Source organism: Bos taurus, chromosome 5 (genome assembly GCF_002263795.3).
Source record: "Bos taurus isolate L1 Dominette 01449 registration number 42190680 breed Hereford chromosome 5, ARS-UCD2.0, whole genome shotgun sequence".
Classification (NCBI taxonomy): Eukaryota; Metazoa; Chordata; class Mammalia; order Artiodactyla; family Bovidae; genus Bos; species Bos taurus.
Genome location: NC_037332.1, coordinates 71,698,409 through 71,723,528, shown reverse-complemented (window position 1 = coordinate 71,723,528; position 25,120 = coordinate 71,698,409). Strand labels below are relative to the sequence as shown.

The window sequence follows — 25,120 nt, the reverse complement described above, 5'->3', positions numbered from 1 at the left end:
ATTGATGCTTTTGAACTGTGGTGTTGGAGAAGACTCTTGAGAGTCCCTTGGACTGCAAGGAGATCCAACCAGTCCATTCTGAAGGAGATCAGCCCTGGGATTTCTTTGGAAGGAATGATGCTAAAGCTAAAACTCCAGTACTTTGGCCACCTCATGCGAAGAGTTGACTCATTGGAAAAGACTCTGATGCTGGGAGGGATTGGGGGCAAGAGGAGAAGGGGACAACAGAGGATGAGATGACTAGATGTCATCACTGACTCGATGGATGTGAGTCTGAGTTAACTCCGGGAGTTGGTGATGGACAGGGAGGCCTGGTGTGCTGCAATTCATGGGGTCGCAAAGAGTCAGACACGACTGAGCGGCTGATCTGATCTGATCTCTGAATGTGAATCTGCTGTATAGCCTAGGGAACTCTGTTCAGTGCTCTGTGGTGGCCTAAATGGAAAGGATATCTAAGAAAGAGGAGACATATTATGTATATGTATGACTGACTCACTTTGCTGTACAGCAGAAGCTAACACAACATTATAAAGCAAGTACACTCCAATAAACATTTTTTAAAACTCCCTCTTCTCATAGCTACCAAGGTCATCTTTCTTCTTGTCCCTAAATCCACATCACTGCCTGGAAGAATCCTTTATCATAGTTACAAATTAAATGAGAAAATCACATAGCCATTTAAAAGGACAATAAAAGCACTTGGTGTTTTAAAAAAATCAGAACTTCTTAAAAATTTAAAAATCTGTTAGGAAATAAAGAATAAAAGAGAATTTTCTTTTTTAATTTTAAATTTATTTATTTTTAATTGAAGGATAATTGCTTTACAGAATAGTGTTGGTTTCTGCCAAACATCAATAGGAATCAGCCATAGGGATACATTTGTCCCCTCCCTCTTAAACCTTCCTCCCATCTACCTCCCCATCCCACTCGAGAATTCTCTTAATCTGATAGTGACTACTGAAAAGTTATACACAAAGCCTCTCACCCTGGAATGTGAGCTTGCAGACTGAGACCTAAAAGTAATATGTCCACAATCACTTCTACTCAGTACTGTACCAGAGATTTTCACCCATGGCATAAGCAGGAAAAAATATAAAGTTAGAAAAGAATCAAAGTTTATATTACCAGTGTATGAATTCAAGCAGAAGAAAAAAAACCACTTATGTGTAATTAAATTAATGAAAATTAACAAACATTTTGGATATAATTTAACTAAAAAATCAATTGTGCTTTCTATAGCAGAATCAATTAATCAGAATATAAAATGAAACCATGCAATTTAACTAGCAACAAAAATAGCAAATATAGGTAACCTGGGCTGGGAAAGAGGGAGCCAAGCTCACCGAGTGAGCCGGCAGAAAAGAGCAAGAAGGGGTTGATCCAACCGCATCTCCCATTGTTTGGCGGTTCCCAGGGCAATCTCTGCTCTGCCTCCGACAGGCCTGTGCGTACTGACTGCTGGGAGGAAGGCTCAGAGTAACGGAGGGCACTGCATCTTTTATTTTTTAAAGCAAATGTATCTAGGATGAGACCTAACAGAGTTGTGAAACGATTATGGAGAATAGTATACATTTTTACTGAAAGGTTTTAAATAAGATAGAGAGAAACCCTGTTCAGGGATTGTAAGACAACATACATGCATTTTTCCCCCAAACTGGCTGATAGCATTCATCGATGGATTTCTAGTCAGATAAAGAAAGATGTTATGGGGGAGTGTTTTGTACACAATATGCCTAGAGTGTATCCTTAAAGAACTGGCAGGCATATTGAACAGCAGGTAAGTGTGTTGGCAGTAGCATAGTACAACTCCGATGCACCTTGACAGTAGCATAGAAACAGGATTCCCGGAGCACACAGGTCATGGAGTGCTATACAATGAAATTAAATGAGCATTGCCCACACATGTTACACGTACTGTGAAGTGAAAGTACTATCGACTTAAAGGATTCTTACAATAATATCCCACGTTTATAAGTTTAAAAAACATGCAAGCCGGGAGCTCCCTGGTGCCCTAATGATTAGGATTCTGGGTTTAATCCCCGATTGGGGAAACTGAGATCCCATAAAAAAAAACAGAAACAAAAACAACAAAAAAGCACGTACTAAAATTAATAAATAAACATTAAAAAAAACATGCAAACCTAGACTACATTAAAACTTTTTAAAATTAGTTTATTTATTTATTTATTTTTGGCTGGGTGGGGTCTTCATTGCTTCATGTGGGCTCTCTCTACTTGCCATGAGCAGGGTCTCCTCTTTGTCCTGGTCACGGGCTCTAGGTGTGCAGCTTCAGTACTTCCAGCTCTCGGGCTCTAGAGTGTGGGCTCAGTAGTTGTGGTGCATGGGCTTAGGTGCCCTACAGCATGTAGGATCTTCCTGAACCAAGGATGGAACCCATGCCCCCTGCACTGGCAGGCGGAGTCTTGACCACTGGACCACCAGGGGAGTCCTAAACTACATTTTTAAATGATTGATGTGTATGTATTAAGATGAAGAAAAATTAGCAACAAGTCCTAAAAGGAGCATGGGGTCTTTCAAAAGAATTCTGCCCAGGCAGTTATTTTATAGTTGCTTATCATATTGTTCATTTATGCTTTGCACTTTTTGGTATTCAGGCTTTGTTCACAATTAGGAAATTGTTAGTATGCAGCCACAGTGATTTCACTCTCAATTCAGGACCAGTGGTCACAATTAGATCCTTTGCGTTGCTTAGCAACTCCATGCTGTGTCCTTCACTCCCATTTACAATTTCACACCCTCATTCTCTCTAAAGATCTCCAGCACCAACATTCAGCTGATTACCCTGTGTTCTGTTTTTCCTAGAAAAATAAGTATTAGAAGCAAACTTTTCAAAGTGCTTCCATCGCACTGACTCACAGTTCTGCCCCTCAGCTGAATTTCCTGCCTTCTGTCTTGTTCCTCAGACTGACATCTACACTGCTACGTAGGAATTCCACTTATGCACGTGGTCCTGTTTTCTTGAGCTACTTGCAGACATAGTTTTAGGAAGTCTCCCCTCTCTCACCTAGTTTTGTGCTCTACTAGATCATTCCTTCTGTATGTAAGCACACCAGGTTTCCACATCTTCAAAGAGAAAATTCTCCCTTGACTCCGAAGGCTTCTCCAACTACTGCCTGGTTTATCCTCTTTACACAAAATCTTCTCAAGAAAGTTTCTATGGGCTGAGTTATATATCCATGAAATTATCATGCTGAAGTCCCAAGCCCTAGCACCTCAGAATATTACAGGACTTTTAAGGAGGTGATTTGAGTCATGAGGGGGAATCCTGCCAATTCAATCCAATTATGGATTGGCAATTTGGACACAGGAAGGTGCAGAGGGAAAAAACATGTGAAGACTCAGTAAGAAGGTGGCCATCTACAAGTCAAGGAGAGAGGCCTCAGAGAAAGCCAGCCCTACCAACACCTTGATCTCAAATATCCAGCCTCCAGAACCATGAGAGAAGAAATGTCAGCTCAGTCACCCAGTTCTGTGGTCCTAAAACAGTTGTCTGTACTTCAGTTCCTAATTTCTCTTTCTTTTCAACACACTTCACTCAAGCCTTCTGTACTTTCCCACCAATAGTATTGTTATCAATGTCACGAATAACCAGGAAATTGGGTCCAGATGATCAGTCAACCTTTTACTTGACACACTTGATCCCTGACTTGTTGCTACATTTCTCCCTTGAGGCCTGTGTCACCACACTTGCCTGATTTTCCTCCAACCCCAGAGGTTTCTCTCTCAATCCCCTATATGTTGGCATGTCCTGTTTTTTAGATTTGTTCTTTTGACTTCTTACCTCCTTTCACCCCAGGGGCTTTCCTGGGGGCTCAGTGGTAAAGAATCTGCCTGCCAGTGCAGGAGATGCAAGAGACGTGGGTTCAATCCCTGGGTCAGGAAGATTCCCTGGAGAAGGAAGTGGTAATCCACTCCAGTATCCTTGCCTGGAGAATCCCATGGACAGAGGAGCCTGGTGGGGTACAGTCCATGAGGTCACAAAGAATCGGACACAATTTAATAAATAAACAGCAACAAGAATCCATTCACCCCACATGTGATTTCATCCCATGTTGTGCTTTTAAATAGCTTCTAGATGCTGACAGTTCCAGAAATGTCTCTTTCCAGACCAACCTCCTGGATGTCAAACTCCAGCTGAGACATCAGACAGTGCTGAATGGTCAGCACAGTCCCATGAAATAGTAATTCTACAGGAAACACACTTTACTGAAAATGGGCAAAGAACACGACAGAGAAGCCATCACAAATACTACAGAGACATTTGGGAGATTCTGAATATGTCAAGCAGAGATTATGGGATCTCTTTTCTCATCCCAGAAAATGATCAAGTTCCAGAGTGCTGGCTGCTAACTGTGGGATCAGGACAAGATGGCGCAGGAGAGACATTTCATTCAGGGATCTCTAGGGTTTTATGCCTTCCCTGGTGGCTCAGCATTAAAGAATCCACCTGCAATGCCAGAGCTGCACGAGACACGGGTTCGATCCCTGGGTCAGGAAGATCCCCTGGAGAAGGAAATAGCAACCCACTCCAGTATTCTTGCCTGGGGAATTCCATGGACAGAGGAGCCTGGCAGGCTATAGTCTATGGGGTCGCAGAGAGTCCAACATGACTGAAGCAACTAGACACGCATGCAGGGCTTTGTACTTTGAGAGTCACCTGGTCCTTCTGGTCATAAGGGTTACATGACTAGCTTCCACATTTTATCAAGACATGAGTAAGTTGCATATTTATTTAAAATAAACCACTCAAGAGCATTAGCTCTAAGGTTTAGAAAATGTCTGACTGGTTACATTTACAAACTTCCTTGAGAAAGGTGAGGATCACATGTCAGAGCAACTAACTAGTCATCCTTTCTTTATTTAAAAAATAATTTTTAATTGACATATAATTGAATTACAATATTCGTTTCAGGTGTACAGCATAGTGATTCAGTATTTTTACAGATTAGCCTCTGTTAAAAGCTGTTACAACGTAGTGGCTATAATTTCCTGTGCTATACAATATATCCTTGTCACTTATCTACTTTATTCATAGGAGTTTCTATCTGTTAATTCCTTACCCCTAATTTGTACCTTCCCTCTCTTCTTTGGTAACCGTGAGTTTGTCTACATTTGTCAGTCTGTTCCTGTTTAGCATATATATTCATTTATATTTAAAATGAGCTATTTAACGATTGTATATTTTGCTAAATTGGGCTTTCAGAAAATAAACATCCTAGAAAGAATGATAGAAACTCAAAACTTGTTGAAATATATATTATAAATATTTTGTAAGAATTAACATTATACCACTTACATTTCAAAGCAAACTTCTAGTAGCTTGATGAATTATGCTGAATCATGTAACATTTGTCCAAGGGTCATTGAGAGTTTATTTCTTTTCCTTCAATATTTTCTCATTCTGTTTTTTAGATTGGGTAATTCCCTTGATCTTTAGTTTACTGATCCTTCCCCCTGCCAGCTTCAATCTGCTTTTGACGTAATCTAGTTAATTTTTATTTCAGTATTTTATTTTCCAGCTCTCAAAATTTACTTTTTGAATGTAATTTTTATTTTGCTATTGCAATTCCCTCTCTAAACATGTATTTCCTTTATTTTTGAACACACTTCCCTTATTTAGAAATGTATATATTTATGATAGTTACCTTTAAGTTTTTGTTAATTTCAACATCTGGGCCTGGTTGAAGTCAATTTCTATCAACTGTTCTTTTTTCTCCGCTGAAGATGGCCACATGTTTCTCATGTTTCTGTTTCTTGTAATTTTTTTGCTTGAAAACTAGTTATCATAGATAATACATTGTTGAGACTCTGGGTTTTATTAAGCTGTTCTGAGGATTGTTATTTTCTATATTGTTTCTACTTATTTATCATATATAAATAATATATATTTCCATATATTATATTTCTATATTATTTTCTATATTGTTCTATTAGGCGGTTAACATGTCTGAACTCTAGCTGCAAATATTTACCCTGCTAATATTTCTGCTCTCTTTCTTGGGCTTCTAACTCTTGATTTATTTATTTTTAACCAGCCCTCTGTGGGTTTTCCCCGATGCCTGTGTGATTTGGTGCCAAACATACAAGTAGAATTTAGAGAGAGATCGGGCTCACCCTGTGGGTAGCCTGCTTGGGGGGATGACCTGATTTCCCACTCCAGGGCTGGCTGCACCCTCTACCACCTTGAGGCCACAAGGCCTCAGTGTTCTTCTGTCCAAACTGCATTACTGTGAGAGACGTTCAGTTGCAAAGGCGGAAAATCCCAAGTCTTGTCCTGGGCTGCTATGTCTTTCAAGAACAGATTTCTTTCTGCCTCTGCCTGCTTTTTCAGGAGGCCCTCTGTTGTCTCATGCATGTAATTTTCAGCCAGCACTTGCTTAGAGTTCATACTCACACCTTGGGTCTAGAGACTCTTCAGCTGCCAACACTTCCTTCCTTTAAATTTCTAGGTGATTTTTCCAGCTCTGAACTCCTCATTCTGGCACCTTAGGTGGGTGGTAAGGCTACAGACTTCCTGCTGTTTTTGGCTATAGGGGATGTGAAGGGTTGGGGAGTGTGCTAGGCCAGAAAGGCACACTGCTGCAAATTCTACCCCTTCTAGGGGAACACTTTTAAGCATATACACTTTGCCATCTACTGTCTTATTTTGTATGCTTTCAGTGTCGTTTCAGTATTTTATCAGGTTATTATAGTACCCGTGGCATAAACGTCAGGCCTTTTACTTTGATTGTTATCCTGACAGTCAATTAAGTGATATACTTACGGGAGCAGACCTGACGTAAGATGTTAGTTGGAAAAGCTTTACATCACAGCTGTGCAAACAAGTTAAGTGGAATGAAATCTGAGCCTCCCATGTTCTTCAAAGTTGCTGCCATATTTCAGGGCCTTTCTCTTCCTTCACAGTTTTACACTGATTCAGCTCCTCTTATTTTGTTATATATACACCCACTTACTTTTTGGCTAGAAGACTATCTTTTCAGATCTAAGGATTTTTTAAAAACAGTCTGTGTCCTTGGAAATTAGAGGGCCCCTCAAGATTGATTTCTAAAGAGGAAAGCTTATAAATATTAATATATAATTATATATACGGTTTATATATATAATTATATATACGTAAAATTTCGTATACATATATATTCACACACATTCTGTATGTTTTAGGATCATATATGTGTTCCTGTATGATTGTTGCAATAAGTTAGTTTGTATCTGTGTTATTAAAATCTAAAAGTATAAGGTGCTAACTCTAATATACATAAATAAATACAAATGATATAAAAGTAAGTGCTAGGAAGTTGAGGGTAAAATTGGACTATTTTTTGGCAACATATCTAAAAGTAGGGGTTAGGATTATGTTTAGGGACAAACCTCTGAACTCCTCACGGCTCAGTTCACCTGCGGTTCATCCAAATGGGACGAAAGGGACTTAGAGCATCGGCCGCAGGGAACAGAAAGACAGTCTAAGTGGTCACGCTACTGAAATCATGTCCGTATTTCTTGTGAGACAAATGATGTGTATACTTTCTATTACACTGAAAGTAAACATTTAGCAGAGACGCATGGCCTGGTCAACATTTCCATACCCTAGAACCATGTTAGTGTTTAAACAAAAGGTCATTCATTCGGGATAGTAGAAGCTATGATGTTTTAATCTTTCCTTCTTCTCCCTCCCACCATTGTTAGTGTCAACTACAAATTGGCACTTGCCATAAGGATTAAATCATGTGCTGCTGCAGCTGCTGACCTTCAACAGCCCCTGAAAGGAGTTCAGGGTAGAAAACAGAAATGAGATACTCTGTGCTCAGGGAAAAACTGGCAGAACAGGTCTTCAGATAGTTAGATATTTTCCAGAGCCAATTTTTTGAGCCCAATTCTTGTGTCTTCTCATTTCTAGAAAGCACTAAAATCCTTCATGGTGACGACTGTTGTTCGTGACTAGCAAAAGCTTCACGAGACCAGCAGAAACTTTCTGGAAAAATATGTGCTTGATTCCATGTAGCCTCTCTTTACCAGAATCACATATATACTGACCTTCTCCCCGACCCTGACCCCACCTCTGTGGAGCTGAGGTGCTGTCTCCTGGCTGCAGTCCTCATTTTTGCCCCAAATAAAATTTAGCTCGCAACTCTCACATTGTGTATCTTTTAAGTCGACGTGCAGTTCAGTTCAGTTCATTCGCTCAGTCGTGTCTGACTCTTTGCAACCCCATGAATCGCAGCATGCCAGGCCTCCCTGTCCATCACCAACTCCCGGAGTTCACTCAGAGTGAAGGGCTTAGAGCATAGTAAGTACTTAATATATATAATTTTTCTTATATATAAATATATATAAATTTTATAAATAATTATAAAATTTTTATAAAAATTTTATAAAATTATATATATATAAATTTTCTTCTTGTTCTCTTTGCTGCTGCTGCTGCCGCCGCTAAGTTGCTTCAGTCGTGTCCGACTCTGTGTGACTCCATAGACAGCAGCCCACCAGGCTCTCCCATCGTTCTCCCTATCACTCTGTAAATATCTGTCTACTGAATAAATGCATGAATGGTTTGAGTGAGTGTAGACTAAATCACACTACAAGTTATGATTGGAACAAAGTCAATTTTTAGTAACAACAAAATAAGAAATCTGATTATAGCAAGTTAAACTTACCATGTGCTAACAACTGTGCTGTTTCTCTGCTCTCATTATTTCAAAAACTATTGAGCACCTAAAATGTGCTAGACACATGTGGGATTTTGAGATTACAATAAAGACCAAAATAAAAGCTAGTTTTTGATATCATGAAACTCACAGTTTAGCAGAGGGGAGAGACATTAGTCTGAGAATTTTTTAAAATGTAAGAATAAAGTGATGGCTGTTATTACAAAGTAGAAAATCATAACGTAAGAATGCATAAAAGGGGCCAGTTAGTTTATTATCAGTTCCTTTCTCAAGAAGCTATTTCTGAATTCTGACTGAGCACAAAAGATGTTGGTGGTTATGGAGATAAGTGACCTGGGAAGAGAGTTGAACAGTGCAAATGCCCTGTGGCAGTGTGGTCCAATGACCATACATTATTTAAGGGACTAAAATTTCAGCGTAGCTGGAAACCAGTCACTAAGGAAAACTGTAGGAGGAAGAAAATATGGAGAGGTGTAAAGGAAATCATATTAATAATTTATTTCTTTATTGAGGTATCATTGACAAAATGAAGTTATTTCCAGATGCACAACATAATGATTCAATATTTGCATCATAGTGAAATGATCACCATAGTAAGTCTACATAACATCTGTTATCATACATAGCTACAGAATTTGTTTTCTTGTGACAAGAACTTTTAAGATTTACTCTCTTAGCAATTTTCAAATATACAATTACAATTTGATTTTTATCCTAAGAAAAATGAGACGCCATGAAATGATTTTGATCAGAGATTAGTATGATAACCTTGTCTTTTGTGCAATGAGCATTCACTGCTGGGACGAGATAAATCCGATCAAAGAGGCACCAAGTGGAGGACTGGCCCACCAGTTAGCACAGTGACAGGTGAAGATGATGGTGTTGCTTGTAGGAATGTCATGATGGAAATTGATTTAGCTTGGTGACAGATTGGACTGTGGAGGTGACATGAAGGGAGGTAGGTGGCACTAATCAGTGGATGGTGATGTTCATGGGGAAAGGAAACAATGGAAATAGAAGAGGTGTTGGAGTAAGAAGCAGTCATGAACTCAGTTTTGGACACATCAATACGGCAACCCTGAGAATGCCTCTGTGTGCATCAGTGATCTCTGATCTCCTCTGCCAACACATTACAGAGATGTAATTCGTTCTCGTGTCTGTGTGTGAACTAGAGTGGGACCGTTAAGGTTAGAGATTATCTCTTAGCACAGTATAGAAGTTTAAGAGATGATGGAAAGGAAAGGGGGAAGAGTAAGGAGAGTGGATGGTAGGTGAAGTCTCTAGGGGAGAGCAAGTCTGTAAAGGAAAAGAACAGGTTTATCAGGGCTGCATTTGGTTACACTTAACAGAAACCAGTCTGCATTGGCTTACTCAAATCAGGGATTGTTATTCTCATCTGTAAGTCTGGTGTGTCTGTGCAAGGACATTACCTGATCTGTTTCCTACTCCTTCAGTCTGCTTAGCAATACATGTCTTTTGTTCTCAGGTTTGCAAAACTGCTGCTTCAGCCACAGGCATTGCATCTTCCTAGGTGTGGGAGTGGGGGAGCGGTGATGGGTGAGAAGGGAAGAGTAGAGGGCAAAGGATAAAAATCCAAAGAAACAAGTCACTTGAGGATTTGTCTTTGAAAGAATCATCCAGGAAGCCCCGCCTGAGTATATTTCATTCTCCAGATGGTGTCACAGGTGACCCACGGTTTCAAAGAGGGTGAAGATCATGCCCTTAACTAGGTTCATTGACAACCCAAAGTTTGAGCTCTGTTAGAAATAAATTTAACAAGTGATAGAATGGGTACTGCATAGTGTCTGAGGAGTATTAAGCAACAAAATAATTCCTTTAATCTGTACCATTGGTCCTTGCTCAAACCATCTTCAAAGTATACTGCTGCTAAGTCACTTCAGTCGTGTCCGACTCTGTGCGACCCCAAAGACGGCAGCCCACCAGGCTCCCCCATCCCTGGGATTCTCCAGGCAAGAACACTGGAGTGGGTTGCCATTTCCTTCTCCAATGCTTGAAAGTGAAAAGTGAAAGTGAAGTCACTCCATCATGTCTGACTCTTCACGATCCCATGGACTGCAGCCTATCAGGCTCCTCCATCCATGGGGTTTTGCAGGCAAGAGTACTGGAGTGGGGTGCCATTGCCTTCTTCAATATGCATCAAATGCAAAATATGTACTTGGTAGACTGTAGTGTGACTTGAAGCAAATTTTCTTCATCTCTTTGGGATATTTTCTTTCCTAGCTATACTATAAATTGTGAAATTGAACTGGTGTCGAGGGCTGTGATCAAGACTATGTTTTTCCCTCTGGTGAAAAACTATCAGAAAAAAACAAAAGGCGGGATGACTTTCCTGGTTCCCCAGCCTCAACCAGCCCTTGTTTCCTGACCTACCCTCTTCCCAGAGTTCCTAGGATATAGCAGAATATATGAAATTTCATGGGCTTTCCATAAGAAATTGTTGACCAGTTAATGAATAATTAATCTTTACTGCTTTTTAGGGTTACATTCACATGGGTAAATTGGACGTTCTGAACGTAATTTATTCAATGATCACTGAAAAGTACTGGGGCAGGGAGGGAAGTTTGCTGGGAGGTTTAGGACCACTTGAGGAATTCAAGGGTGCCATTACCCCTTAGCCAGGATAATTTCCATAGAGCAAATACCCAAAGAACATACTTTGAATTGGTCCTTTCTCAGTCTCTGTTGTGTCTAGCTTGGATTCCAGCCAGACTCTGTCTCCCAATGTCAGCTGCAAGACGACATTTCCAGAAAGATGCCTATAATTGTCCTTGGCCTTGGACTCCTTCTCCAGGATTTGAGTGTCATTCTTCATGAGCCCTAGCTTCACAGCATGCTGGAATAGCTCTATGTCAAAGCCAAAGCGGTACACGCCAGGGATGGTGCAGGTGAACACTCCCGTGGTAAGATTGAAGTGGTCCTGGTCATTATGCAGGGCTTCCTTGAAGACAATGGGCTGGGAGGGGGCTGGGAGGGGATCATTCATCTTCACTGCAAAGGCAGATTTAGGGGGAGACAAGCAACTCTCAATGTCTCCCGGAATCCCAGTTGGTCCTCGCAATCCTGGAGGGCCTGGGGGCCCTAAACATCAAAGTAAACAGAAGGAAGATAGAGGAGATGTGAAGTTCATACATTTCACAGTCCATAAATGTCTTTCCACACCACCCCTCCTACTAACTTACACTCTCCCTTCAAGGATCACCTTACACATCCTTTTCCCAGAAAGTGTCTCCTCTCTGTCATTACAGTGGCAGAATCCAGCATTTACTTTGATTGTAGCATTTGCTTACACTGAAGAGTCATCTCTCCCATTAAATACCTATTTTATTTCCTTAAATAGATGATGAGCCAGTGCCCTACCTAATTTTGTTCCTAAAACACGATCATATGATATCCAAGGTCCAGATGATAGGCATAGTATATTTTTGGAAGCAGTGATTGAATAAATAATTGCTTCAATTGCCCTTTCAATTCATTTCATAGGTATGATGTTTTTATTATCACAAATGCTAAGTAGTAGGAGTACTCAGGGAAGACACTGACACAGGGAACTCTAGGAATTGTAGCATTCCAGAGATAAAAAGGGGTATTAGAGCAATGATTCCCCGGCTGGACTGTTCACGACAGTCAGCTGTGGAACCTGTGAATAGTAGTGTCTTAGTTAATAATACGTGACCATCTGAATTGGAATTTCAAGCGGATAAAACCTGGAACCTGAATATTAACCAATGTCCACAGATGATTTAAAGGCAGTCAGGTTAAGGAATCAATGATGCTAGATCACTCTGGTGAATAATTTCCAGTGAGATTGAGATGGCAAAGTAAGTTCTCAGAATTGACTCAAGAGCATAATGCCTTATTCTCAGTTGTTTTCTACAATACAATTTTGCCCTTGAGTTTGCAGGAAACTCAACAGTATTCCATAGTGAGTCAAGGGTGAACACAGAGTAATTGTGGACTTCCCTGGTAGCGCAGCTGGTAAAGTATCCATCCACCTGTAATTCAGAAGACCCCAGTTCAATTCCTGGATTGGGAAGTTCCCCTGGAGAAGGGATAGGCTACCCACTCTAGTATACTTGGGCTTCCCTGGTGGCTCAGATGGTAAAGAAGCTGCCTGCCATGTGGGAGACCTGGGTTTGGTCCCTGGGTTGGGAAGATCCCCTGGAGGAAGGCATGGCAACCCACTCCAGTATTCTTGCCTGGAGAATCCCCATGTACAGAAGAGCCTGGTGGGCTATAGTCCATGAGGTTGCAAAGAGTTGGACATGACTGAGCAAGTAAGCACAGCACAGAGTAACTATGCCATATTAAAGAGTGCACCAATATAATGTCTGAACTGTCATTTAGGTTCACATGGTGGCTTCTTCAGAACCCATCCCTGAAGTTTTTCTGGGGTAAAAACCTCATCATCTGCTTTAAGACTCTAGGTGTGTAGATGGGCAGGGAAGTGGGAGACCTTGGTGATTTCCCTCCAAAAACCATTATCTCTATTGTTACTGACCATCAGAAGCATCTGGATATTTCCTTGAGCTTATAGATATTTCAGTCAGAAAAAAGTGACCAATGCAATGTGAAGAAAAATGTTTTCTCACCTGGAGGGCCAGGAGGGCCAGGAAGGCCGGGAGGGCCTGGAAGGCCTGGAGGTCCTTGAGAATCACAGGACTCGGTAACTGGTACAGAAGTGGCGTCAGCCATGACTGATAGAACAGACAAGGCTAAAATCCAGACATCTAGAACAGGGGGTCAAATGGATAAATATTCACAGAAGTTGAAAGATGGTGCTGCTTCTCTTGAAAGATTATGTTCCCAACACTGTCTAGGCAGCCAGGTCTCCCAATGTCAAGAAATAACTGTGAACTCGGTCATAAAGAGAGACTTCCCCCCACTTTCCTTCTTTTTTTTTTAAAAAGTCTTTATTGAATTTACAATATTGCTTCTGTTTTATGTCTTGGTTTTTTCGGCTGAGAGGCATGTGGGATCTTAGCTCCCCAAGTAGGGATTGAAACCACAACCCCTGCATTGGAAGAAGTTTTAACCACTAGACTGCCAAGGAAATCTGCCCCCGCTGCCCGCCTTCCTACTTAATGGGGTGCAATCAGGGCCAAAGATAATCTATAGTTTCCTTGTATTTGCTGTTAATATTCTTACTGAAACGTGAACTTCTGATGACCTAGAGGTTTTCTCTAGGACACTCAAACATCCAGTGTCTTTCCCTCTCTTGTCTCTTTAAGTAAATAGTCTTGTGGTATTCTCCTTATGACAGCTAGGCACCTGCAGCCCTTAACAATTAAGCATGGTGTTTCCTCAAAAACAAGTCGACTAGGGGTTTCATTTATTGATTCTACACTGCTTACTAAATGTTTTCCGTGTATCTGCATGGTAAACTTCTTTTCATCCTTAAAAAACAGTTAGGGTTCAAGACAGGGGGACATATGTATACTTATGGCTGATTCAGGTTGTATGACAGAAAACAACAAAATACAGTAAAGCAATTATCCTCCAATTAAAAATAAATAAATTTTTAAAAAAATTCAGAGTTCACTCATCTTGGGATATCCTCCATGATTTCCTCAAAGGGAACTAATCGTTGTATTTTAAAATGCACAGAAAGAGAAGCTGTCAAGTGAACAGGTGATGATGAACAAATTTATGCCAAACAGTGGAATAACTTCCAATTATTTCCAAAGACCTTAGCTTGATCCGGAAGTATTGAAACACAAGATGGTCATTGGAAATGATGTTGTTGGGTGTTTCTTTTTTTTTAATCAGTAAAAAAGTATCACATTTCATTTTATAATGGTATATATGGTTATGTAAAATATATTCCAGGCCTAAGTGACAAAAATAATTGGTAAATAGACGTATATCATAGCAAAATAAAAATCAGATCTTGAGAAATTTAGTTTCTCTGAATATCTCTTTCCAAACTGTGACATAGAGATAATGAGCATTGTGGTGAGAATCAGTGACAAATAAAGCATGTAATGCACTGTTGGCTGTAAAGAAAATGCTCAACCAGTAACTGAAAATATACGAACACGTAGGACTTTCATTGAATGACACTCCTTTACCTGCCTGAATTAAGCAGTGGTATTACAGCATAGACATGAGAAGAAAATCTGTTAAGATAGATGCCTCTGTTTATGGGTTAGCATATGTACAAAGAAAAATTATCCTAGAAAACTGAAATTCATCTCATCAATGAAACACTGATGAAGTAACTTTTGTTAAGTATACACATCCAAGTGTTAACATTTCAACAGGTAAAATACACTAAAAAACAAAACAAAACAAAAAAAAAAACAGCTCTTTGTTGAGATATAGTTTGTATACCATGAAACTCTCATTTTAAGTGCAAAATTTAATGATTTTAAACAAATTCCCACAGTTGTGTAACCACCACCACCACCCAATTTTAGAAGATCCCCATCATCCTCAAAAGACCTCAGGTGCCTATTTGCAATCACTCCCCCATTTCTACTTCTAGCTCTAGGCAACTCCCTTCCAAAGGCAAGCAAACAATCATCAATTTTCTGCAGCAAAGCTGACTTTCATTTACGATTTTTTTGAAGCTTCAAGTAAAAAGGAAGAAAAGTCAACGAAGACAACAATTACACTCATTTTTTAACGTGTTTTCCGAAGTCATTCAGAGAGAGAAAGTGAAAGTGAAGTCGCTCAGGCATGTCCAACTCTTTGCGACCCCATGGACTAGAGCCTACCAGGCTTCTCCGTCCATGGGATTTTCCAGGCAAGGGTACTGGAGTGGGTTACTATTTCCTTCTCCAGGGGATCTTTCTGACCCACAGATGGAACCCAGGTTTCCTGCATTGCAGGCAGACGCTTTACCCTCTGAGCCACCAGGGAAGCCCTTCAGAGAGAGAGGGGAATTCAAATCCTAGCCGCCTAAGTACGTCCCTTTCGTGGAATGTGTCCCAGGTCACCTTCTGTTCCCTCTGCTTAATATTCAGAATGGTGCAATAAATAGCACCTTCCTGTTAAGTGGTTGTGAGGCTTAAAGAAATGAGGTATGAAAAGGGTCTAGCACCATATATGAACGCTAAGGTGTGGTTCTTGAATATGTTCCTCCCACTCTTCTGACCTTCCTCTGAGTATACTATGCTGATTTCCCAACAAGGAAGGTTACCCCTCAAAGTGCTGGTGGTCACTAATATGACAACCCAGAACATTCATCAAAGCAGTTCTACGATGGACATACAAAAATTGTCTATGGTGTCTACATATGTGTCTTTCACGTCTCTAATCCCCTTTTCTTGACAACTTGTGAAATGGGGAAGAGCTTGATATTGTATTTATCAGTGTAGAGAAGAGAAACAGAAACACACATTCCACAGTCAAATACATGAAATTTTTGCATTATCTCTCCTTCTGTTTACTTTATATCATAACTCCCTTGTGCTAATTTGCTATTAATTAGGGCTATTTACAAATTGATAACATAAGCTTCGGTCCAAACCTAAGGGGGGTGGAAATGGAAGTTTCCATTTATATTTGCTGTATCTGATTGGAAATACTGATATGAAATCTATCTTTTTGTCCTGTGTTGTGGCAAAATTGTATCTCAGAATTGTTATGATCATAAAACGAATCACAAGTGTTGGCAGGAGACAGTCCTTCGGGTAGTTCTTTGTAACAACATATGGAATCCAATGCTCTAGTGATTACACTTACCTACACACACCATGGAGAGAGATTGTCCTCCTCTCCCAGGCATCCTGATGCAAAGATGGAAGTTGTGGTAAGGGGTATGTCTTCAGCTGCTCTGTTCCTCTTTCACTTGTTTGCCTTTCAAAGGTATGAGGAAGATGTTCTAATAAATCAATATTCTTTAATATTTAATTTTTTGCCTGTCTGAGGCCAATGACCTCAGTTGGCTTTTAACCAGAGTGAAGTTGTGCCAGCTGATGTTCCGACAGAAGCTCTATGTGTTATTTGTACCCTCTTTTTCTTTTATGAACTTCTGGAATAATTGAGAATTTAAAACATTTTATTGATTTATTTATTTAGGTGTTAGGCCTTTTGTATTTTTCCATACACATATGCATATAACTTTTCTATTTAGTTTTGCTTTTTTTCAAGTTTCTATTGTTTGTATGTAGTATTGCATATACATATGGATATCCTGTTGGAGAAGGAAATGGCAACCCACTCCAATATTCTTGCCTGGAGAATCCCATGGACAAAGGAGCCTTGTGGACTACAGTCTATGGGGTCACAAGAGTCAGACACAACTTAGCAACTAAACCACCACCACCACCATGAATAGCCTATGCTTAATATAACTATTTCCTATTGAAGAGCATGTACACTGGTTATAGAGGCTCTTTAAACTTTTACTTATTTTTAATCTAATGAAAGATTCTCTAGATTCTATCAGATCAGATCAGATCAGTCACTCAGTCGTGTCCGACTCTTTGCGACTCCAAGAATCGCAGCATGCCAGGCCTAGATTCTATAGTGCTTTACATTTTTCAAAAGTTTCACACACATGATTTCATATAATCCCATAATAACCCTTTCCTTTTTCTTAACCCCCTTCCCTCTCTCCACTGGTAACCACTAGTTTGTTGTCTGTATCTGTGAGTTTGCTTTTTTATCCACTAGTTGGTTGTATTTTTTAGATTCCACATAAAAGTGATATCATACAGCATTTGTCTTTCTCTGTAATGCCCTCCAAGTCACTCCATGTTGCTGCAAATGACAAAATTTCACTCTCTTTTATGGTTGGGTAGTATTCCTTATACAAATTATATACATATACATTTTCTTTCTCTCCACTATTGGGTTATTATCTATACCTTTGGTTTTATTGGGTTTTTTTTTAGTATGATTTTTGTAACGTTTATCATATATATTTTCAACTTATCATAGGCTGACTCCTCAGATTTGTATCCATGAAATTTCATTTCCCAAAGATCAGGAAAAGGTAGGTACATTTGCCCTCACTCTTTTTCAACATAGGACTAGATGTTGTAGCCTTTGTAATAAACAGTTACAGGAGATAAAAGACATGCCATTCGGGAAACAAAAGAAATAAACCTGCCCCAATTGTCTATGTTAAAATTTCAAGGACTCTACAAGAGAAACTTCTAGCACTAATTAGTGAGTTACACAAGGTAACACAAGGTTAAAGGTGAGTTACACAAGATTAAAGGAGACAAGGTCAGCACACACACAAAAATCGATCATATTTCTATTTACTATCAGTGAACTGATTGCAAATAGAAATGAAAAACACAATACCATATATTATAGCTCTGATGAAATGAAATACTTGTGTAAAAGTCTAATAAGACATGTACAGGATATGTATGCTAAAAGCTACAACCAGCAATCCCACTCCTGGGTATTTATCCTGGAGAAATGAAAATGCATATTTCTGTAAAAACCTGTGCATAAATATTTCAGATAGTTTTATTTGTTATAGCCCCAAACCAATGAGTCACTGTTCATGAATGGATGAACAAGCTGTGGTACATAATATAAAAAATATTAGGGAACAATGTCTTTTGGAGGGAAGGAAATGGTGAAAACTTCATCATATGGATTGACTCATTCCTTTGCAGGATGGAAAGAACCTACGTGACATATTACCTCATTGGTGCTGACAAGAAAATTCCAAACTGGTTGATTAAGATTACATTTTGAAGGAAGATCAAAACTACAATTAAGTTAGGTATTAAATCTAAGTTTGGTATCATGAGCTTTAGCACAAGTGATACCATTTTGGATCTGTGATTCTTCTATTAAATGGATCTTATGTTCATTAAGGAGATCCAACCAGTCCATTCTGAAGGAGATCAGCCCTGGGATTTCTTTGGAAGGCATGACGCTAAAGCTGAAACTCCAATACTTTGGCCACCTCATGCGAAGAGTTGACTCATTGGAAAAGACTCTGATGCTGGGAGGGATTGGGGGCAGGAGGAGAAGGGGACGACAGAGGATGAGATGGCTGTATGGCATCACTGACTCGATGGATGTGAGTCTGAGTGAACTCTGGGAGTTGGTGATGGACAGGGAGGCCTGGCGAGCTGCGATTCATGGGCTCGCGAAGAGTCGGACACGACTGAGTGACTGAAATGAATGTTCATTAAACTGAGTCTCAATCACAAAGTCACCCTAATATCCATCAGCAGAAGAGTAGATAAATGGTGTAGATTAGATAAATAGAGTAGATAAAAGAGTAGACAAATAGATAAATGGTGGCATATTTGTAATGGAAGACTACATTTCCATTCAATGAAACATTTTGGATGGATTTCACAGACATAATGATGAGTGAAAAAAGACTAGACACAAAACATTTTATATTGGATTATATCATTTATACAAAGTACAGGTATAGGCAAAGATGACAGCTTCCCAGGTAGTTCAGTGATAAAGAATCCATCTGCCAATACAGGAGATGCAGGAGATGCGGGTTCAATCCTTGGGTTGAAAAGATCCCCTGGAGGAGGAAATGGCAACCCATTCCAGTATTCTTGCCAGGACAATCCCATGGACAGAGGAGCTTCAAAGTCTACTGTCAATGGGGTCGCAAAGAGTTGGACACTTCTGAGCAACTGAGAGGGAGCATCAGTTCAGTTCAGTTGCTTAGTTGTGTGCAACTCCTTGCAACCCCATGGGCTGCAGCAGGCCAGGCCTCCCTGTCCATTACCAACTCCCAGAGCTTGCTCAAACTCTAGGATGCCATCCAACCATCTCATCCTCTGTTGTCCCCTTCTCCTGCACTCCTGAGCATAAGCATAGGCAAAGATAATTGATAAATGATGCCAACAGTCAGAAAAATGGATTCAATGATGCAGATGTGATTGTGGATGGGAAAGGCACCAAGGAGACTTCTGGGATGACAGCAATGTTCTATGTATCAATCTGGATGATGGGTCCATGCTTGTATGCATATAAAATTAAACAGTTTACTTTAGATTTGTGTTTTACTGTATTTAAGTTATACTTCAATAATAAAAAGAAACCTGTCAATATTCTTTTGTTTTTTTAAATACTAATTCATGTATTTGGCACCGGGTCTTAGTTGTGGCATACGAGATGGTTAGTTGCAGCGTGTGGGATCTAGTTTCCTGAACAGGATTTGAATACAGTGCCCCTTTATTGGGAGTGCAGAGCAGAGTCTTAGCCACTGGACCACCAGGAAAGTCCCCAATATTCTTTTAAAAGTCTAGTCATCAGTAGCATAAAGATGACTTATGTCAGTGTACAAAAAACATTGTTACTTTTATCCTCCTATTCAACCATGGATTATGTGGCTTTGATTCAATGCCTGGAAGATGGTTGTTGCAGCTGTAAGAACTGCATCTTCAATCCTTATAGAAGAAAAGGAGAAAGCAAAGGGCAGAGATCAAAGGCCAAAAACATAAGCCAGTTGAGTCAAATCCCTTTTAAATAAGACTCCTGTAAGTACCATGCATTTACGTCTCACCAGGAAGGATAGTGTTTTTTTGTGGCCACCCTGAATGCAATAGCAGCTGGTAAAATTACTTTTTTTTTTTTTTTTAAACTGGGTTCATTGAGGCAATGTGAACAAAATTAGCTAAAATAGAAACTGGTAGAAGGGATATTGGGTAAGTAAGTAAGTAGCAGTTTCAAGTAAATTAATTATTAATCTGAAAACTATGAAGCCACAGAAATTCCTTCACTTCCATCTTTGACCCTCTGCCTTATGCACTATCACTCATCCAATTATCTTTAGGGCGATCATTTGATGGGAAGCATCTTCATTTGGTATTTTAAGCAAACTTGCTATCTCTGCCAGAGATATTTACTTGTATATTTACATCCTTAATTCCCAAAATGGATTTGAGAGTTTCAGTGAGGTTTTTGTCCCCTGGGGGTGAGGTGGGGTGTTGTTGAGTTGTTAAGTCATGATCCAATTCTGTGATCCCAAGCACTGTAGCCCATCAGGCTCTTCTGTCCCTGGGATTCCCCAGGCAAGAATACTGGAGTGGGTTGCCATTTCCTTCTCCAGGGGATCTTACTGACCCAGGGATCAAACGATCAAACCCACAGTTCCTGCCTTGGCAGGGGGATTCTTTACCTACCATTGAGCCACCAGGGAGGAGGGGTGGGGGTAAGCAAAACACGAGCTGAATGGGGGTTTTCCTGGTGTGTTTAACAGCAACCTGGCTGGCCAGCCTCCTACCTCACTTTGTTTTTTCACCCACTTTGTGCCACCCAGGATCTTGAAATTTGGGAATCACAAGAAAATATTGATAAATTGATGAACCATGCATCTTTATTGGTCTCAGCAATTGGTAGTACATTCATTTTGTCCAAGTTGGCCATTACTGTTTTAGTGATTTGTTCATCATTTAACAGTTCTAGATGAAACATTTGGGATGTAGGAAGCTTCTTTTCTTAAATTCAGAGTTACTTGAGGGAGAGAATCATGCAGTTACCCCTAGCTGTCTTAATTTCCATTGAGCAAAAACCCATAAAACACAGCGTGAGTAGTTCCTTTTTCAGATTCTTCTCTGTCCAGCTTAGACTCCAGCCAGACCCTGTCCCCTTTCTCCAGCTCCAAGACGGAACTTCCAGAAGCCTGCTCGTGGCTATCCCCAGCTTCTGCTCGCTTGTCCCGGATCTGGATGCCATTCCGCATTAGACCCACCTTGACAGCACTCTGAAACAACTCAATGTCAAAGCCAAAGTGGTACACACCAGGGACGCTGCAGTTGAACACACCAGTGGCGGGGTCGAAGTGGCCCTGATGGTTGTACAGAACTTCCTGGAAGACAATGGGCTGGGAGGGTCCTGGGAAAGGCCCACTCAGCTTGACGGAAAAGGCAGACTGAGGCAGGGGTGGGCACTTCTCAACCAGTCCAGGAAGCCCAGGTCTCCCTGTTAGTCCTGGCATACCTATGGGTCCTAGATTCCAAAATAAACAGAAAATAGAATGATATCATTTAAGGTTTTGTGTTTTGCATAGTAAATGAATTACTTCTCCTTTCTATGCTTCTTGCCCTTCCAACTACTTTCTTCTCACTGGTCAGAGCCTAGCTCAAGCATCACTGCTTCCAGAAGGCTCGCCTCTCTCCTCTAGATTTGGAAAAGTTCTGTCTCCTTGTACCACATCTGGTATTCATTGTTCCCATAGTTATAAAGAATTACCACAAAGAATTATAATCCTCCCCTTAAGTGACGGCCTCATCCAAACTGGGAACAAGAGTCGTACTTAAGTTTCTTCCTAAATGTCATACTCAGCATCATTTATAAAATTAGCACTCAAAATATGTTCAGTACGTGAGTAATTGAATGAATAAGTATATGAATGGATCTTTAGACATGTTCTGCCATGTCTTTTCTTTACTATAAGGCTGAGTATTAAGGATCATTATTGGAAGTTACCCAGATAAATCTAAGGATCACACTATGGCAGGACTAAATGGAAATTCTGAACAGAGGTATCCAAACATGCCTGTTTATCAGAACAGCTATGGAATGCCATCCAACCAGAGTCCCCCAGTCACTCAGGGCTAGTCTACACTGCAGGCTTCTAGAGGACTCTCTGAGGATGGAGACTAGGAACCTACATGTTTAACAAGTCTGGGAGTGATTCTGATGCTCAACCAGATTTCAAAACCATTGCTTTAGAAGTTGAATACAAGTCTTCAAAGCGGATGGGATCTCCATGGGAGCTTAACCAAATGTACTTCTCAGCAGATGACAAGGGAACAGGATGTCAAAGTATCTGCTGTTTCATATGCCTGTGGTATCACTGGACGAATCTCAGCTTACACCTGCCCCATGTGATGCCAACATAAGTGCTCTACACTTCTAGAGATGGGGCTGTATTCCTATGTCTCAACTTGCACTGCACACCCAGTGTGTCTGAACAGCTGTTTGAGCATACAGATTTCTTGGGAGTTGGAGGCTGTCTTAGTAGATGAATCTTAGGATTCTACAGAATTGAGAAAAAGAGGCCATAGTCATTCGTTATCAAAAAATGACTTATCTCAATGATCAATATTCTCATCAGATCACCTGGAAGATTTCACTGAATCTATGAACACTGAAACCAAAGAGACACTCTGGAGGCTAAGAGAGCCATTAAATTTTTTTTACCTGTATAACCAGGTGGCCCTGGAAGACCACTGAGTCCCGGAGGTCCTCGGGCTCCACGAGGTCCACACAGCTCAGAGTCTGCTGAAGACTTGACATTGGCCACAAGTAAGAGGACAAACTGAGCTAAAATCCAGAAACCTGGATCAGAAGAAAAATCAATGAAGTTTCAGATAGGTTGGGAAATGGATCAGACTCTCTTAAAGATATTGTGCTACAAATTTTGTCAACTGGCTGGATGGTTTTGCCATTCCAAGAAACTGATATTATTTCGATCTTTAGTTCCATGAAGTACTACATGCACCAATGCTGTGATTTATCCAGACAATATCAGGAAGCACTTTGAACTGAGATACTTTCACATTGAACACAATGAAATTTTAAAAAAAATCTTCTAATTTATGCTATATGAAATAATGCTGCTCTTCAATCTTATGCAAACCTCTCATGGACTCAGAGCCTCCTGCCATCTGTTTAGCAGTGATCTTTAAACAATTGGTGAGAGTAATCTCACCAGAAGATACATAAGGAGTAGCTGTTTGTTGGTGAATGAATCGACAAATACCAAAGACTGAATCAGCCAACTACTACTTCCCACTACCCTAAACCTTCTACTTAGTGCAGTAGCCTTCATTCCACATTGAAGTATCAAGCTGATAAGATCAATATGCTTGCATTATACTTGCTCCTATTAATGCACTTGTTATATTGTCCCCTTTATGACACATTGAACCTTCTACCCCTGGTCCATGGCCCGGGGGTTGGAGATCCCTGATTTATGTCATAATGACCTTGTTTCAATTTGAATGATTTGATATTGATTTCATAATGAAAGCAAAGGTCTTGCCTTGTCCCCCGTTAGCTTCTATTCCTTATACTCCCTTTGCAATATCCAATTGGCAAATTTGAAAAAGTGTCTTTATTTTTGTCCAGCATTATAGGCAGCTGCCTTCCAGAGATGTTCTAATTTTTAAAAAATAATATAAATCACATGCTGGGAGACTAAAGTGCTTTAGAAAGTGCTATCTACCAGTGCAATGGGTTAATTTAATTACTGTAGATATTAATAAGAAAACTTACCTGCAATGTTCATGGACCCGACTCTTCTCCTTCCCCCAGGCATTGAAGCGCTTTCGTTGACCACCTCCTCACCTGTCCTATAACTTGATCACCTGCTTGTTTTTGAAAGTTTATGGTAGATGACTTAATAGATTGTTTTTTTCTCAGTATTTGATTTTCTGGTCTCCTGAAGCTGAAGTCAAAGTTAATTTTTAACCAGATCAGTCAAACATTTAAATATGCCAGGAAAGCTCACAAATTGACATTCAAAGTGAAATATTTCTGTCCACCCATATCTGGAAGTCATCTCTTCTTGTGATGGCCAAGCCTGGGACTATTAAGCTGATGAACTTTGTTTGTTAGAGATGAACCCATCTCTGACTCTTCCAGGATAACAGAAATATGAGAGATGGACTATTATCCCATTTCCTCTAGTCTAAATCCATAATTTTATAGACTGTGATACTAGCCCAGGGCAGGAAGTGATTTAGTGGATAAAACTGGAGCTAAATATAGAATAATAAACACTTTTCTCCTACTTTAGAGCCCAGGAGATTTTTCTTCCGCTTGTGTCCCTTACTATCTATATTTTCTGAGAACATTTTGCTTTTCTATAATAATCAATCTACTGACATCCTTGTGTGTGCCAACCAGGCACTCTGTGCTTGCCAAAGTGAACCTAAGTTAATAAAAATATAATTAATTGAGAATGAGACATTGGAAATAGCTGAGGAAAGAGCCTGACAATCTTCTCTTTAAAAAGCAAAAATAAAACGGGGCAAAATTGCCACACACAAAAATTGCAACTTTGGGAAATGATCAAAGTACACAAAAAACTAAGAAATATTTATTTAAAAAGTTCAATGAACCTCATTAAGAACAGTGGTAGTCTATGGCTTCTTTATCGGAGGCTGCTTCCATCTAACTCCTAACTCTGGGCCTGAAGTTCTGCTGGAGTGGGGAGGGCTAGGAGGACTGGTAGGAGAGGGGATGACTTTATTTTGAGCAGTAGGTGGAAAAGCCCACGCCCAGGCCATTGTCAAAATAGTGTTATGAGCATCCAAAGATCAGGGAAAGCCAACACCACAGCTAGTCTGACATCTTGATAATAGTTAGAGCAAACAATGAACTAGCCAGAAATTTTAAAGATTGTTGGGGGAATGGAACAGCCAACCAGGACTTTAATAAGATAGATCCACCAAGGCAATATTCTCTTGACACTCTTCGGTAGTTGGAAAAAGTTGGAAATTTAGTTGTTTCTTTCT

At 40.1% G+C, this 25,120-nt stretch overlaps 2 protein-coding genes across 2 annotated transcripts; both read right to left on the bottom strand.

Annotated features, from left to right (window-relative positions):
- Nucleotides 1-11,150: 11,150 nt before the first annotated feature.
- MGC137211 (protein HP-25 homolog 2) lies at nucleotides 11,151-16,499 on the bottom strand. The gene is made up of 3 exons (NM_001046079.1): nucleotides 16,392-16,499; nucleotides 13,295-13,432; nucleotides 11,151-11,783 (listed from the first exon to the last, which is right to left on the bottom strand). Exons 1-3 carry the CDS (start codon nucleotides 16,432-16,434, stop codon nucleotides 11,317-11,319), a joined length of 648 nt encoding a protein of 215 aa, NP_001039544.1. The 5' UTR covers nucleotides 16,435-16,499; the 3' UTR covers nucleotides 11,151-11,316.
- Nucleotides 16,500-20,948: 4,449 nt separating this feature from the next.
- Nucleotides 20,949-24,002, bottom strand: LOC511240 (protein HP-25 homolog 1). The gene is made up of 3 exons (NM_001046080.2): nucleotides 23,877-24,002; nucleotides 22,800-22,937; nucleotides 20,949-21,602 (listed from the first exon to the last, which is right to left on the bottom strand). Exons 1-3 carry the CDS (start codon nucleotides 23,917-23,919, stop codon nucleotides 21,145-21,147), a joined length of 639 nt encoding a protein of 212 aa, NP_001039545.1. The 5' UTR covers nucleotides 23,920-24,002; the 3' UTR covers nucleotides 20,949-21,144.
- Nucleotides 24,003-25,120: the final 1,118 nt, after the last annotated feature.